This window comes from Hypanus sabinus, chromosome 10 (genome assembly GCF_030144855.1).
Source record: "Hypanus sabinus isolate sHypSab1 chromosome 10, sHypSab1.hap1, whole genome shotgun sequence".
Classification (NCBI taxonomy): Eukaryota; Metazoa; Chordata; class Chondrichthyes; order Myliobatiformes; family Dasyatidae; genus Hypanus; species Hypanus sabinus.
Window position 1 is genome coordinate 39,221,663 of NC_082715.1, and position 17,852 is coordinate 39,239,514.

Consider the following 17,852-nt stretch of genomic DNA (forward strand, 5'->3'; position numbering starts at 1 on the left):
CTATCTACCTGTGCCGTCATTTTCAATTAATTATATGACCTGTATTTCCAGATCTTTTTGTTCTACTACACTCCTCAGTGCCCTACCATTCACTGTGTAAGACCTACCTTGGTTGGTCCTGTCAAAGTGCAAAAACTTGCACTTGTCTGCATTAAATTGCATCTGCCATTTTTCAGCCCATTTTCTCAGCTGTTCCAGATCCCTCTGCAAGCCATGATAGCCTTCCTCACTGTCCATTACACCCCCAAACTTGGTGTCATCCACAAATTTGCTGATCCATTTTACCACACCATCATTCAGCTTGTTGATATAGATGACAAACAACAATGGTGCCAGCACAAATCCCTGTGGCACTTCACTAGTCACAGGCCTCCAGTCAGAGAGGCAAATATCTTCTACCTCTCTCTGGCTTTTCCAACAAAGCCAATGTCTAATCCAATTTACAACCTCATCTTGAATGCCAAGTGACTGAACCTTCTTGACCAACCTCCCATGAGGGACCTTGTCAAATGCCTTGCTGAAGTCCATGCAGACAACATCCACAGCCTTGCCTTCATCCATTTTCCTGGTAACTTCCGCAAAAAAATTCGATGAAACTGGTTAGACATGATCTACCACACACAAAGCCATGCTGTCTGTCATTAATCAGTCCATGTCTATCCAAATATTTCTATACTTTGTCCCTCAGAATACCTTCTGATAATTTTCCCACTACTGATGTCAAACTCACCAGCGTATAACTTCCTGGTTTATGTTTAGAGCCTTTCTTTAAACAGTTGAACAACGTTAGCTATCCTCCAATCCTCCAGTACCTCTCCTGTCGTTCTGAATGATTTAAGTATCACTGCAATTTCTGCACTTGCCTCTCGTAGGGTCAAAGGGAACACTTTGTCAGACCCTGGGGATTTATCCACCCTGGTTTGTCACTGGACTGCAACCACCTCTTCTGCCTTAACCTGTATGGGGTCCATGAATTTGATGCTGCTTTGCCTCACTTCTGTAGACTCTGTGTCCATTTTCTGAGTAAATACAGACGCAAACATTTTTTTAAGATCTCCCCCTCTTTTGGCTCCACACATTTCGATCCTCCAGAGGACCAACTTTGCCCCTGCAATCCTTTTGTTCTTAACACATTTGTCGAATCCCTTAGGATTCTCCTTCACCTTGTCTGCAAGAACAACCTCGTCTTCTTTTAGTCTTCTTGATTTATTTCTTAAGTCATTGACTATGTACTTTGTGTACAGAAATTCACAGCTGATAATGAGAATTATATCTTCCAACCAAACAAGGACTCAAATAAGAAAATGCGTTATGATTCATTTTATATGCCACTGATCAGGAATGGTGAATATTGCATCCACAAATTTAATTTGTGCTGACCTAAGTAGATTTTTAAAATAACTTCAGTGAAAGCCTGCTGACATCTAGGAAAGAGCTGTGATGTAGACAGGAAGCTGACACCCACAGCTGCGGAATAAGGTCAAACGACTTTAGGACAGCTGAAAAAGGAAGCTTTAAATTTTTAAGTCCTGGGCCCTGCCATATATAGCTGAAATGTCAATTGTATGTTTGCAGGTTTTGGGGAATTGGGCTGGGGTAGCTGTTAAATTCTCAGGCATCTCAATGCTAATTATAATAGGGAGTATCCCCTTCCATTCATTATTGCTATGGCAACAGTGGCAGGATACATGCTCGTGACATTTCGCAACTATAAATATGTCACTGAAAAGTAATAGCGTTATTGGGACACAGGACACATCTGAAAGAAAAATGCCTCAGTTCTGCAAACGGGAAGTGATCGGGTACAGCATGTTTGCTGCTCCTGTGCACATCAAACCCAACCACAAGTAAACGGCGGGGAGCAGAAGATACTCCTTTCTTCTTTTTAATCTCCATTGGATCTTTTAATGAATCCACACCTGATAGGAAGGAGGTGATTAAATTGGAGGAGGTGCAGTGGAGATTCATGATGATGTTGGTTGGGATGGGATGTTTCCGTTACTGTATGAGGAAAGAATGGGTTGGTTAGGTTTGATTTCCTTGTGCAGTGAAGGCTCAGTGGGGAACTGATAGAAGTATAAAACTTCAGTGAAACTTCTCCTGAGGTAGAGGTGTCTAAAACTAGGAGGTATAGTTACAGTAAAGGGTATGAGGCTGAGAGGAGATCGAGCAATTCAGTAGAGGTACAGGCCATTCAGCCAAATGAGCCCATGATGACCACAGTGCTACCCAGCTCATCCCAATTTCCTGTGTTTGACCCATGTCCCTCTGAGCCCTTTCCTTCATATACCTATCCAAGTGCTTCTTCAATGGTACTACCCATACCTCCCTCAGCTACTTCACACCCCATATGCACACCCTGCACCCTTCATGAGAAAGCTCCCTCAGGTCACTTTTAAATCTTTCCCCTCACACCCTAAATTAATGTCCCCAGGTTTCAGACACCCCCTACCCTGGTGAAAAGAATGCTCCGCCCACCAGATCTATGTCTCTCATATGTCGCCCCTCATTTTCCTGTGTTCCAAGGAATAAAGACCTAGCCTGGCCAACCTCTCTCTCTCACTCAGGCCCCCTTATCAACAGCTTCACATACCTTTGATGCACTCTTTCCATTGTGACCACATCTCTCCTATCACATGGTGACCAAAACTGTACTGAGTACTCCAACTGCAGCCTCATCAGCAACAAAAGTCTTCACCAGATGAAGCAAGTATCTTTGTAAGGGCCTCCACATGAAATCCAGGATGTATTTGGTCTTTTTATCTGTATCTCGATCTGAGCAAGATTTTTTTCACTCAGAGGGTGGTTGAAATCTGGAAGATGCTGCTTGAGAAGGTGAAGCAGTTATACTTACAACTTTGCCCTAATCCAGGCAAGGCAAGGGTAGGTCCAACACACCCCTGATGTATGCTTTGTAGATGAAAAGGTTGATCATGAGGTGAGCTATTCACTGCAGGTAACTAGCTTTGCCCATTCAGCTGCAGCTTATTTGATGAATACTGGTGGACAGTGGATGCTCTTAGAAGGTTCCCTGGCAATACCAATGCAAATGAATGTAAAGAGTAGGTGGTTAGATTTCTGTGTGGTAGGTGATCATTGTCTGGCACTTTTATAATGTGTAAGTTCCTTGTCCATTCCTTAAAATTGTCCATGTGTTATGACGGTGTCTTAGCCGAGAAGTATTCAACATTGCACAAACCTCAATGAACCACATAATCTTCTGGCAGAAGTCATCGATGAAGCAGTTGAAGGTGTTTGAACCTCAGACTCAACCTGCCAAAAGAAGCTGGGATAATTGGTATAACCACTTTCCTTTGTGTGTTATAACCATTTAAGTGCTTTTCCCCAAATGTAATTGATATTGAAAATTATCCTATTGATAATTTTATGGAATTTGCCCTGATTTTTTGCTGGCTAGCTTGTTCTGTTGCATCAAGCTCATGAAAGTAAAAGGGACACACTTTTATTCCAAATTAGAATATTAAAGAAATCATATGAATTAAAGTATCAATTGAACTTAAATTGCAAAATTTTGAAAAATCAATATCACTTCATACAGCTATTGAGATGTCTTTTATACAAGCTGATTTTTGAAAGCCTGCATTACTTTAAACCGCCTCTAGATGAACCAATATACTTTGTAAGTCGTCAGTTATTTTCTTCAGAATGGAATTCCGAGGCATTTCAGATAATGTCTTATGATGGGAACTTCATCCTATGTTTATGTTCATGGCTAGAAAAACTAGAGGCTCACTTAAGATCAAATTTCAGCTATAAATCAAGTGGTGATTAATTTCATTTAGTATTTCAGCAAATTCCACAATTTGAGATTCAAATGTAGCAAATGATACCAAGTCTGTTTTGATGGATTCAGCAGTGCTGTCAGCACTTCATTGACCTTTCCTGCCTCCTACTCATGGTGCTTACACTGGGAAACAAATCCAACGTGCTCATAAAGGTCCCCTTTGGAATTGGAAATGTGGTCCCACTTAAGAGAACTAAGTCAGAAGAGGAACAAATAAGAGAAGCCAGAAGTTGAATTCAAACCTACTGAACTTAAAACTTGTGCCAGTCTGAAATAGATTGGGACTAAAGAGGCAGCAATTATGCGACTATATACTTTTTCTGATGAGTGATTTTTGTCCAAATTATTTCATTAATGACATTTGTCTGATAGCAATTATTTAAACAGACTGAGTATGGAAGGTAACTGCAGGAATTCAGAGGGATCTTTGGGTGCTTATTGACAAATCATGGAAATGCAGAAAATAGTTTGGAAGACATAATGATTGTTAGCTCTTAATGCAAAACAGGAACATTGAGTAACAAAGTTGAGCTGCAGTCGCACAGAGCAAGGGTGGCAAACCTATGACACACAGCATGCAGTGCTCCTCCTCAATTCATTAAACCCCACCCATAATATGAAGATAAATAATGATTATCTTTACTACCAAATGAAGCAGCAGATAATTTTTAATAAGCTAACAACAGTCAGGTGTTTTCACAGGAAATGTCTCACGCCAGCTTGACGGTTGTGAGAACATGTGATGTCGAAGCCCTCACAGACTTGGTGTTCACATCAGTAGTTGGATAGTAAATGGCTTCATATTTATATTTAAAGTCATGTTTCATTTCAATTGTCTTTTTGAAAGATTAATATTCATAATGTTATGTACCCCTAGGGTTCATTTTTTCTGTGGACTGTCACTTTAAAACACTGGGAGAATGAGTCTGACTTTTGGTCAGTTTGAGCTGCTCCAGAGAGAGAGAGAGAGGTGGAGTTATTTGATGGACAATCAATGTTATGGTTTCTCTGCAGCTTTTTTTGAATAGACAAGGACAGGCGCGCGCATGCACGCACGCGCGCGCGCACACACACACACACACACACACACACACAAAGTCAAGATGCATTCGGTCAATGCAAGACACCAGTGAGTCGGTCCCTGGTTTAAACTTTCAGTAGCCCAAAAAGGGGTGAGTTGAGGTCGATCCGGAGTATTGATAGGTGACTTTCACAAGTTTCTGCAACTGGAAGAAGTTTGCAGAGAAGAGAAGAGAGGAGAGGAAGGTTTGAAACAGAAGAAACCTAGTGACGAAGAGATCACTGTTTGGACTCTTTAAGTAGCCCATGAGGGTGAGCTTGTTTCCATTCAGCTACAAAAGTGTGATTGTCACTAAGTTAATCCACAGGCTCTCTGGTGAGGGAAAACCTTTGTGAATACCACATGTTTGTTTACCCTTTGTCTGGGTGGGGTACCCCTGTGGCAAATCACTGTTGGAGTTATTTCGTATGTCATGGAACTGAATAACTGGCTATCACATTGTGTGTTTGGGGTAACCTTGTGGAATCTACCAGTGTGTCGACCCTTGCCTGGGTGGTGGTTCCCTTGAAGATGGTCCCCTTTTGTGATAAGCTACTGTTGTTGATAATCCATAAGTGGATTCTGTTTGAGTATCCTGTGGCCACCAGTTTGTGATGTCTCATAGCTGAATTCGGGTGTGGTACCATTTGTGTTGAAAGGATATTCGTTGAAGATCACAGTCGGTGATATTTCATGTGTGGAGTGGAACAACAACAGAGATAAAACCTACTGCTATTGTTGATTTGTATTGCTGTTGTGGAATCTGTGGAATATCGACGTAATTGCCTTCTCACAACATTCGCCTTTGGATTACAAACATCTCACATTAATCAACCTGTACATTTGAACAGAAATTTTCTTACATACTGTAAGAAAAGTAACTAAGACTGTAACTATTGCCACCTGAGCTTGAAGAAGTTTGGGAACTTTATTTACACCTACATATGCATAACACTGTTAACTCTTGAGTTACCTGGTTTAAGTTACTATATGACGTAAAATAGTGTTTTATTAACAGCAAAACCGGACTCCAGATGTGTTCTGTTGTTGCCAATACTTTTACAGGGTTGCGTGTTTGTAACAATTTTTTAATAGATTTTTTCAAATACCTTATTGATAGTAAAACAATGAATACACAGAAGTAAGCAACAGGACATGGGGCTTAAAAAATAGAGGGCTTTGGGTAACCCTGGGTAATCTCCAAAATAAGTGCATGTTTGGCACAGCATTGTGGGCCAAAGGGCCTGTATTTTGCTGTAGGTTTTCTTTGTTTCTATGACACATCTTTCCTACTTAAAAAAAAATCAATAATAGTAATTCATTAATTAGTGACTATATCTTCTTAAAATTACCATGGCATGTGAGAGAATTTTTCGATATTTATTGCTAATTTAGGCACAACCTCTCAAAAAAGTTAGCCAGCCCTGCTCATGGAGCTTTGGTGAGACAGCATCTCAATTACAATGTCCTCCTACCCAAGGATGGATATGCTTGATTCAGAACACTATAAAGAAAGCTTACATGATAAATTCCAATGATGAGTGGCCAGACTTGTACCGCAGGCTTGAACCAAAAGCAGAATAGCAGAAACGAGTTAGCAGTAGAAGATATTTTACTAAAAAACTACAAAATAACACGCCACAAAGGAAGATAGATGGGGTACTTAACACAAGAAGGCAACAAGGTAACTGAAGGCTAGGAGCAACTGGTTGAGGCTGGCTGGTTTGATGGGTGAAGAAAGAGGACTGTGGATGAGAACTGGGTTTAAATTAGCTATGGGTGTAGCATTGAAACAAGTTAGGTGACTTGTTAGGTGGGTGGAGACTGCGGGAAGCACGCCTGACATGAGAGAGTTTTCCTGTGAATTTGAAAACGGGCGTGGAAGGAATGGGATCAATAAGCAACAAAGTGCAATTATAATACAAAGATAACAATTCAAAGCTGCAATTTTTGGTAAAATTGATCATATATTTTAGCTAAAAGCTTTAGGGAAGTGTCTCAAAAAAGGCAGTGTCCACTATTAAAGACTTCCAGCACCCAGGGCATGTCCTTTTCTCACTGGTACCATCAAGTAACAAACAGGTTCATAAGCCTCAAGGCACACACTCAGCAATTCAGGAACAGCTTCTTCCCCTCTACCATCTGGTTCATAAATGGACATTGAAGCTTTGGACACTACCTCACTTTTGTTCATATTACTTCTGTTTTTGCATGATTTTTAATCTATTCATTATATGGATGCTGTAATTTATTTATTATTACTTTTTTCCCTTCTATTTCTATTTCTGTTTTTGCACATTTTTAAAAATCTATTCAATATATGTAATTGATTTACTTGTTTATTTATTATGTTTTTTTTCTCTCTCTGTTAGATTATGTATTGCATCGAACTGCAGCTGCTAAGTTAACAAATTTCACGTCACATACTGGTGATAATAAACCTGATTCTGATTCATCATGGAGCAAGGTGGGGCTCCAGGGCTGAGAACTGGAATCAATTAGTGGAGAAACTCTCCTTCAACTACTTTAGGAATGTGAAAAAAGAAACAGAGTTAAAGGAATTTCAACAAAAAATAAGTATTCAAGTTTATTCTGCACCATATTTCTGATCTTTTCACCTTATAACTTGCTTCCTTGTACAAACAAAGAATAAAACTGCTCATTGAACCAACTGGGGTCTAAGTTAAGTTGGTTAACTCTGAGCTTCAAGTGGTTTAGAAATAAAACTACTTGTTCTTTCTTTTTGGAAAAAAAAACAAAGGTATATAATTTAAAAATTGTGGAGGATATTACAAAGATCAACACCTAGTATTCATGGACTGCATGAGCATCAATTTTAACAATGATTGGTAATCTCATCTGCTTATCTTAACTATCTGAATTATTTTAGTTTGAATGTTTTTCAGTGCTGTGTCTGAATCTTTTTGACTTATGCCCATCAATCTCTATTTTTATCCACGCTTTTTTGATATTCTTATTTGTTAATTGCATGCTGTGCGAAATTGAGATTACTTATTAGAATAAAACGTAATGTGCACAGCTGTGTAATTGCATCCCAAATTAAAACATTGCAAATAGCAATCTTCTACCGATCACAGTCACACCTCTGCATTCATTTGTCAAAATGTGAATGGTTAAAGGTTATACAGCTGATATTTTTTCTTCAGCCAGAAAACAGGAATTACTTACTTACAGTTTTTTTTAATATTAGGCTTGCATGCTTACAGTTTCTTTTTGGCTTTTGCTTTACAAATTTCCTCTTGGACTGCCTGTGGCGACCCATATTTCATGAACTTGTGAAGAAAGTGGGGAGAAGAAAACAAACTCTAGAAAACAACACCCGGGGATGAATAATTAATGTGGGGTCTTTCTGTTAAGTTTAATGCTATTTTGCTGTTACATTCAAATGCAAAGTGGTTTCTCCTTAGAATGAATCAAACAACAGTATCTTATGACTATTACATTCATGAAACATTTAAACAGAAATGCACTCATGAACATTTTTGAAAGAGTTAAATACAATTTTATTTGATGGATGAATGAAGCTTTTGTTGCATCTGATGCTGTTGATCTTTCTTTATTCACATAGTGACTCATTGGTTTTCCCTTCTCCTTCTAAATGAAGCACGGGTTTACTTGGACTTCATCCAATTCAATATACTGTACTCACAGCTTACAAAGTGATCTCCACTTTGGGAAGAGCACAGATTGATGATACTTTGCAGAACAGTGCCATTTCTACTTTTCTATCATTTTAATTCTTCATCTCAGTAACACCCTGTCTTCCCTGTCCTTGGCCTTCTATTTTGGACCAATGGCACAACCGGCAGGTGTGTTTACAGACATTTTTAATCGCTCTCTCTCTCAGTGTAGAGTGCCTTCCTGCTTCGAAACATCCTTGTTCCTGTACCGAAAAAGACCAAGGTAACATGTCTGAACAATGGGTGTCCTGTTGCACCTACCTCAATAATAAGCAAATGCTTTGAGAGGCTGGTCAGGGACTACATCTGCAGCATGCTACCACCCACACTAGACCCCTTACAATTCGCCTACCGACACAATCGATCTACAGATGACGCAATAGTCACCGCTCTACACACCGTCCTTACACATCTGGAGAAGAAGGATGCTTATGTGAGAATGCTGTTCTTGGTCTACAGTTCAGCATTCAACACCATAATCCCTTCCAGGTTTAACAAGAAGCTCAGAGACCTCAGCCTTTAACCTGCCTTGTGTACCTGGACTTCCTATCAGATCATCAGCAGGTGGGAAGAGTGGGCTGTTTCACCTCTGCCCCTCTGACCCTCAACACAGGAGCCCCTCAAGGGCTGCATCCTAAGTCCTCTCCTTTACTCTCTGCATACCCATGACTGTGTCGCCACCCACAGCTCCAATCTGCTAATTAAATTTGCTGCTGATTCTACACTGATTGGCCTAATCTCAAATAATAATGAGGTAGCCTACAGAGAAGTCATCTCTCTGACATAGTGGTGTCAAGAAAACAACCTCTCCTTCAATGTCGTAAAAATAAAGGAACTGGTTGTGGACTACAGGAGAAATGGAGACAGGCTCACCCCTATTGACATCAAAGGATCTGGGGTTGAGAGGATAAACAGCTTTAAGTTCCTCAGCATACACATCACCAAGGATCTCATGTGGCTATATGTTGAAAAAAGCACAACAGCGCCTCTTTCACCTCAGGCAGTTGAAGAAGTTTGGTATGGGCCCCCAAGTCCTAAGAGCTTTCTACAGGGGCACAATTGAGAACAGACTGACTGACTGCATCACTGACTGTACTTCCCTCAATCACAGGACTCTGCAGGGAGTGGTGCGGACAGCCCAGCACATCTGCAGATGTGAACTTCCACTATTCAGGCCATTTACAAAGACAGGTATGTAAAACGGGCCTGAAGGATCATTGGAGACCCAAGTTACCCCAACCAAAAACTGTTCTAGCCACTACCAGCTGGGAAACAGTACCTCAGCATAAAAACCAGAACCAACAGGTTCCAGGACAACGTCTTCCACCAGTCTATCAGACTGATTAATTCATGCTGATAAAATTGTATTTCTATGTTATATTGACTGTCCTGTTGTACATAGTATTTATTATAAATTACTATAAATTGCACATTCCACATTTAGACAGAGAGCTAACATAAAAATTTGACTCCTCATGTATATGAAGGATGTAAGTAATAAAGTCAATTCAATTCAACTTAGCTTGACATCCACTTGAGGAACAGAATCTTGAAGTCCAATTAAACCTTCAAATTTCAACAATTTCTACACTTCATTCATATTTCCAGCAATTATTTCACATTTGTCCAATAATTTAACGTTATTATTCTGTCATTTGTATGATCTTCTTTATCCACTATCTTTACTCATCTTGTACTATTACTGATTTTGTCAATTTATATTTCCTGCCTTCCACCTTCTGATACTGCAGACCTTTGTTGCTTTCCTCCCCTCTTCAGTTTCTATATATGATAAATGTGGTTTTATCTCTAGTTATTCCAAGTTGGTTCCACAGATGTTGATTGATCTGTACAGTAATTTCAGCATTTTGTTTTTATTTCTGATTTCCAGCATTGATATATATTACTTTGCATCATCTATCTTACTTTTGCATTCTATAAATCAACCTTGCAGATAAAGTATGTATTTGTGTACATGACATGATATTTGTATGCTTTTTAAAATACTTTTTATAAGATTTGTAAGATTTTTATAAGATACTTCTTAACAAACACATGTATTTTTCACACTCATTGGCAGAAAGCGGTACAGCTGCTAAACTAACAGTTTATCACCTTTCTCAATTTTCATTGGCTCAGTATTAGTACATTACTCACAGGATATATTTGTTTAATTATTAAGTCTATTAACTAATTTATCATTATCTAAGGTATTTTCTTTATCTTATCTATAAAAGTAATAGAATTTTCAGAAGCACCATCTTTATTTCTTTTATTCCTTTGCGTTCACCCCTTAGCATTAATTCCCTCTTTTCGCTGCTCTTTATTTCATTTTCTTAGTATTTGTATGTTTGTTTGTACTCTAAAATAAATTGAAATCTTGAAATTAAGACTGCATGCTATTTTTGGCTCCCAGAAGAACCCCAAGGATTACAAATTAAACAGAGATCCAGCAGTGCATAAATAGTTTTACTATTTCGTATTGAAATACAGTATAGTATATGAACACAAAATATGGAGAAGATCTGCATCTTCGCATCTTAGGTCCATTATATTTGTGTTGTGCTCAACCTACATTTTTTGTCCTTTTAACAATATAAACAGCTTACAATCAAAGCACAGGGGTGCACTTTTGAAATTCCCTAGTAACTCCAGCATTTGTAACTGGTTTAAATTTGCACCCACCAAAAAGACCAATATAACAGTCCTTCCCTCCCAATCACTTCATGCAAGCACTAATGAGGTTTTGAGGGCTGGAAAGACTTCTTATGAATTTATTAGCATTGGCTCCAGATTTCTGGCCACACTTTCTAATAAGTTCAATCATCTTTCATGCTAAGATAACTTACTTCTTTGTGGTCTGCGTTCCTAGACTCTCAGCAGATAATGGGCATGAGCTTAGCCTCAGTTAATTTGACTTTTTTTCTTCCTATGAAATTGTAATGTTTTCCTGCCAGTGTGGGCACTGTGTGTCATTCACTCACTGCCAAAATATCATGAGGTAAATATTATCAACACACAATTTACAGATTGAAGCTGACTGAAAGGATATATTTAAATATATTTCAGTCAAGCATCTTTTTAGTCATTATATATATGAAGCATGTCACATGAAAAGAAAGAGGAAGGTGGATCCTTGGTTTTAGTGGCCAATGAATGATTTGGATGAATAAGTGAGACACAAACCAAGATCTGGAAACCTGTCTCTTTATTCTTCAGCTGCTTCCTCTCCATGGCACAACTGCAGAATCTGGGCAATCTCACAGGTGGGCATCTGATAGAAACCAGCAATCACTCAGTGAGGATGCACACATTCCAGCCAATTAGGGTTCCTTTCCAGTTGTATATAACCTTTCTTTTGGTTCAGCCTGGTTAAGTTTTGACCAAAGCACAATGCCGACAATGCTTCATCTGTGTTCTGAGAAAGAAGACGAGTAATTTTATTAGATGCTCTAAAAGGAACAGTATTAATTTAGATCTAGGTGACTGTTTTTGAGCTGCAGTGATGGCATTGGTATTTTTTATAGTTAAGTTTGACACTTTCTGGTTCATGGCCCTGTTGGCTGAGCTTTTATTATTTTCCTTAGTTCAGTACAGTTCTTTTTGAAGCGAAGTGAACTGTTCATCTGTGTCTCTCTATTTGCACTTGTGCCGTCACCAAAGTCCAATCACTCTATTTTCCTCTGGATTTCTTGTAATGTTTCTCTGAATTTACCAGAAAGATATGAAGGCATGAACAAGCTTCTTGAAGTGAACATGGGTGGAGATACATGGATCTACTTTTACAAATGGTGGGCATTGCTGTCAGGGAAAGAGCATTTCAGCATCTTAAGAGAGACCACAAAGGCTTTCAGCATTGACCCATTAAATGGGGTTTCTATGCTGACAAACTATTTCAACAGTGCAACAGCAGGTTCTTATTTTTTAAAGCCTTGATCAATTCACCAGGAATCATGATGATCATTCACAAGGTAAAGATCTTCTGCGTGTGCTCCACTCTTCACCGAGGATCATCATGGCACCATTTGATGAGATGCTAGAAAAACATCTGTATCTGTCTGCAAATCATAAGCACAAGATATTCAGGAAGAGCTTCTTCCCCTTTGCCATATGATTCGTAAATGGAAATTGTACCCATGAACACCACCTCAATTCTTTTTATATATATATAATTTCTATTTTGCCCTATTTTTAATCAAATATACATATATATACTTACTGTAATTGGTTTACTTATTTTTTCTTTCTATATTATCATGCATTGCATTGAACTGCTGCTGCCGAGTTAACATATTTCACGACACATGCCAGTGATAATAAACTTGATTCTTATATTCCGCAGATGCTGTAAACCTGGAGCCGCACACGCACAAAATGCCGGAGGAACTCAGCAGGTCAGGCAGCATCTTTGGAGGGGTGAGTCGACGTTTTGAGCCAAGATCCGTCATCAGGACTGGAAAGGAAGGGGGAAGAATCCAGGACTATCTGGCTGCTCAAGTAGACCACATTAGAATTTCCTTTAAGTATCCAGCACTGATGACACAGCTAATGCTTCTCCTCCATTTGAGGCCTTACTCTTTGCAAATTGGCACAGCGTTTCTCTATCTCACAATTTATCTCAAGGTGCATTACAAACTCGACTTCATTTTCAATAATAATTGACCAAGCAAAAACAGGTATATGCTGTATATTTTCCATCCTTTTTAATTTTTGTTAGTTCTACTTACTATGAGCAATAATATTTTTGAAGGGTACAGGTCGAGCATCAGGCTGTCTTTGATGGTGATGTGATATTAATGCTGGCAAGCTGCACACACACGGGCTATTTTGACCAAGCAGATAATCTGAGTCAGTTTTACGGTTCGCTGCAAACGGTAAACAACTACACTTCCCGGTGGCCACCGGGTCCCGGTGACGGCCTGCTCGGGGCGGATCAGACATGATGTCATCCTGGTAAATTGGTGCTGGCTGGGTTTGTGACCATCCTCCCCAGGATTGGGCGTCCTCCTCTGGTCGGAAGCATCAGCATCTGCACACGGAGCTGCCATCCAGCCAGCTGTTTTTTGTGCAGCCCAGCGGCTGCAATCGCACGACTCTCATCCATCCGAATGAAAAAGGCGTTGCCAGCTGCAAATGGGTGAGAACTGCCGCCGCCGAGTATCTGGTCTCCTGTCTCCCTGCGCTGCGGATCATCACCGTGCAGTGCATCCCTCGCTCGGCTCAGGTTTGTACGTTGGTCGTGCAGACTGAATGCATTGCTTTGCTTGCTGTTCTCCGAGTAACGATGCGTAACCCGTGCATTGCTTTATTGCAGACACAATACACAGAGCGAGTTGTTATGCCGTTTTGATCTGCATTAAGAAGCCTGTATTTTGAGCAAATAAGGTCACCGCCTGCAAAATAAATGAACAAAAACAAAATGTCTAGAGCCAAGACTTGCGAATCGGTGAAGGTTGTTGTCAGATGTCGCCCAATGAATGGGAAAGAAGAGGCGGCTGCTTGCGAGCAGATCATGGATATGGATATGAAATTGGGACAGGTGACTATTCGCAATCCCAAAGCCACGTCCAGCGAGATGCCCAAGTCATTCACGTTTGACGCCGTCTATGATCACAGTTCCAAGCAAAGCGAGCTGTACGATGAGACAGTCCGCCCTTTGGTTGATTCGGTGTTACAGGGCTTCAATGGGACAGTTTTCGCCTATGGTCAGACGGGGACAGGGAAAACATACACCATGCAAGGTATCTGGGCCGACCAAGAGAAAAGAGGAATCATTCCTAACACCTTCGAGCACATTTTCACCCACATCTCGCGATCCCAGGACCAGCAGTATCTAGTGAGGGCATCCTATCTCGAAATCTACCAGGAGGAGATCCGAGATCTCCTGAGCAAGGACCAGAACAAAAAGCTGGACTTGAAAGAAAAACCAGAAACCGGTGTTTATATTAAAGGTACAGAACGTATTTTATTTCTTCAAAGTTGAACATAACGGTCTATTTTTATTCAATGCAACATTAGTAATTAAAACATGCACGATTCGGATTAAGATTTGGTGAAAGTTGTTTTTGCTGCAGACTCTCTTTTAGAGACCATCGATTCTGTTTGTTTTCTTCAGAGATAATGGGAGGAGTCGATGGAGGTGGAGAGGAGTTCCTATCATCAAATTGCATTTTCTTTTCACATGAAGTATTAAAGAGCAGGCCAATGATTCTAATTCCATTCATGTATGAACTTTCCATAAGAGAATTAGTTTATGGACTGTGCTTTATAATAAGTCTCAAACTCTCCACTCAACAAAATTGGACAGCTGCAGTATTCAGATGATACCAAATCATAATGCTGCAAAAGTGAGTCAAGCACAATATCATGTATTTAGTTCTCAGTCTCTGCAAACCATTATGATTTTTATTTAACCTTCAAGTCAGTGGGCATAGTTTTGGATCATGGTCAAATATAATTGGAATAAATTGGATGACACTCGATATTCCTGTACAGTAACATCAACAGCATTCATAAGACGCCTTATCAAATGACACAATGCAAATTTCCTTCGATTGAACATTTCAGTCATTGGTAAAATTGGACATTATGCTCTAACAATAACCCAAAAGAGTGCTGTTGGATTGTTTTATGGATTTATTTATTATAGCTTTGTAATCTCCCATTTATAAAATTATGATTATGATTATGATTACAGAAGACTGTTCCATCTTCCCTAACAATACTTTTGACTTAGGGAAAGCAGTTAAGCACAAAATATTTATCACTTCGCAAAATTTGAACAATCTTTTTGTGTAGCTTGATCCATGGCCATTCATTTCTTAATAGTACAGATCTAGCTGAGAAATGACATGTTCATATTTGATGAAGTAATGAGTACTTTAGTCTGAACAGAAGTTCATTACAATGTGATGATGCCAGTTCTTTTAGTGTGGCAGAGTTTAGATGAAAGCTGGTTAGTTGTTCCTTCATCTTTAATCAGCTCTGTAATTTTATCGATGATCAGGTCTAAGTCCTGTAGTTATTCTTCATTTATTTACATATGTTGAATGGGAGTATTTCTGATAGGTCATGCTTCCACATTATCAGACAAGAGTAGGTATCTTGTGGGTATCATCACATGTTCACTGGAATGAACACTGGTAAAATATATCTACTTTTAGAGGCTTTATTTGTTCATTTTTGGTTTTGAAAAAAATCCAATTAAATACATGAGGTTGGTTTGACAATCTTGAGAACAACATTCTTTAGCAGGGAGACATCCCAGTTTTATTTCTTTTTACAGCAACATTAGCCATAAAATCCATATTAAAACACTGGAATAAAGTCAGACAGAGTAACATTTCTACAGTGCAAGAATTATTAGCTTTCTCCTTTATTTTTGTAGGGAATTAGGAAATTAGGATTGCATACTATACATTATAATATAATGTATTCTTCTTTTACAGATCTTTCATCCTTTGTAACTAAAAATGTCAAGGAAATAGAACACGTAATGAATGTTGGAAACCAGACCAGAGCTGTTGCATCCACCAATATGAATGAGTACAGTTCAAGATCTCATGCCATTTTTGTTGTTACAATTGAATGCAGTGAGCTTGGCCTGGATGGTGAGAATCATATCAGAGTGGGCAAGTTGAACCTGGTTGATCTTGCTGGAAGTGAGCGTCAGAGCAAAACTGGTGTCCAAGGAGAACGCCTGAAAGAGGCTGCTAAAATTAATCTTTCGCTATCTGCTTTGGGTAATGTAATATCGGCTTTGGTGGATGGCAAGAGTACACATATTCCCTACAGAGACTCAAAGCTGACCCGCCTGTTAGAAGACTCCTTAGGTGGTAATGCTAAGACAATTATGGTGGCCACTGTTGGCCCAGCATCCAGCAATTACGATGAGAGTTTAACAACTTTGAGGTATGCCAACAGAACCAAGAATATTAAAAATAAGCCAAGGATTAATGAAGACCCAAAAGATGCGTTATTGAGAGAATTTCAAGAAGAGATTGCAAGATTGAAGGCACAGTTGGAAAGAAGAGGGATGCTCAGTAAGAAAAGAAGGAAAAGCCAAAAGAAGATCATTCTGGAAGGAGAAGAGCTCATGGATGAAGTTGAGGATACTGAAGATAACATGGAAAAGAACATGGAGAATTATCTAAAAGAACAAAAAGAGACATTGGAGAAGGAAAAAGCAGCAATCCAAGACGATCATAACTTAGTGGCAGAGGAAAAGCAGAAATTGTTAGAAGAGAAGGAGAAGATGATGGAAGATCTGAGGAAGGAGCAGGAAGCCACAGAGCAGCTTGCAGCCAAGTTTAAGGTAAGGATTTAACATGACATTTTTCAAGGTCATTTTACATTAGAGTACAGATAAGCTTTGTTAAAATAGGATGTTATAGCAGCACAAGTGAAGTACATGGAGATGTTTCGATTGCTTGTTCTTGCAGATATCTGGTGTTGAAGCACAAGGAGTGGGCATTCTTTGGATGTAAAATTAAACTAGTTTAATGCTTTGTGCAATACACAAGTTACAAAGTGTGTACAGTAGCAGTGTCACTTTGGAAATAAAATTTCCATAATCGTTCATGTTCTGGCATCAGTGACACAGCAACAAATCATCTGCAAGTGCAAAAACCACAAGAGCTTCACATTTATCCATTCAATCCTTCATTGAACTTGTTTTTTTGTGACACACCACAGATGAATAATTGTTTCTCAAATGCAAAAATAATTCAGTAGACTGTTTATGAGATTGTTTCCAACTAAGTAGTATTTAATTTGTTTCAGAAAATTTTAATAACTTATACTAATTGTACATAACTCTGGGAACAATTTGAATGGTAGAGGCTTATAATTAACAGAGCCATATCACCTCTGTTTCATTGCTTTACCAGCCTCGTATCAAGTTCTGTCAACTGCAAACACAGTCCAAAATTATGATCCCACATTTTATTAAAGTAGAGCAAAACCACATTTTGTACCTAATCCTTCGTATTAGAATACAACTGTGTATTTTATGGACTTGCAGTTTTTGAGAGGTAAAGTGCTGTAACTTAATGGTTTACTTATGAAATGTTGGATCTATTGTATGTGAAATCGTTGTTGCAGCGTTATAAATATTTTCTTCCGAAAGCATTTTGTAAAGCGTCCAAATTCAAACATACCTTAATAAAGCTGTGGGGATGCAAATAATTTTTAACGTATGTTCTTCAGCATTTCATTCCGGTGGATTGTTAATAACTAAGGCTGTGGTAATTTGTGATTAAGTCATAACCCAGCTGGGTGCCTTGTG

General features: G+C 39.1%; 1 protein-coding gene across 9 annotated transcripts in view; it reads left to right on the plus strand.

Annotated features, from left to right (window-relative positions):
- Positions 1 to 17,852, plus strand: part of LOC132400599 (kinesin-like protein KIF3C) — a 304,930-nt gene that overhangs the window by 106,941 nt on the left and 180,137 nt on the right. For 4 of the 9 annotated variants that reach the window (XM_059981708.1, XM_059981707.1, XM_059981710.1 and 1 more), the window contains 2 exons: positions 12,909 to 12,982; positions 16,015 to 16,880. In XM_059981708.1, coding sequence (XP_059837691.1) covers positions 12,909 to 12,982; positions 16,015 to 16,880 — 940 coding nt within the window. Of the gene's footprint in view, positions 1 to 7,237; positions 7,333 to 12,908; positions 13,791 to 13,880; positions 14,518 to 16,014; positions 16,881 to 17,852 lie in introns of all 9 variants that reach the window. The other 5 variants (XM_059981701.1, XM_059981706.1, XM_059981704.1 and 2 more) reach the window with 4 other exon arrangements.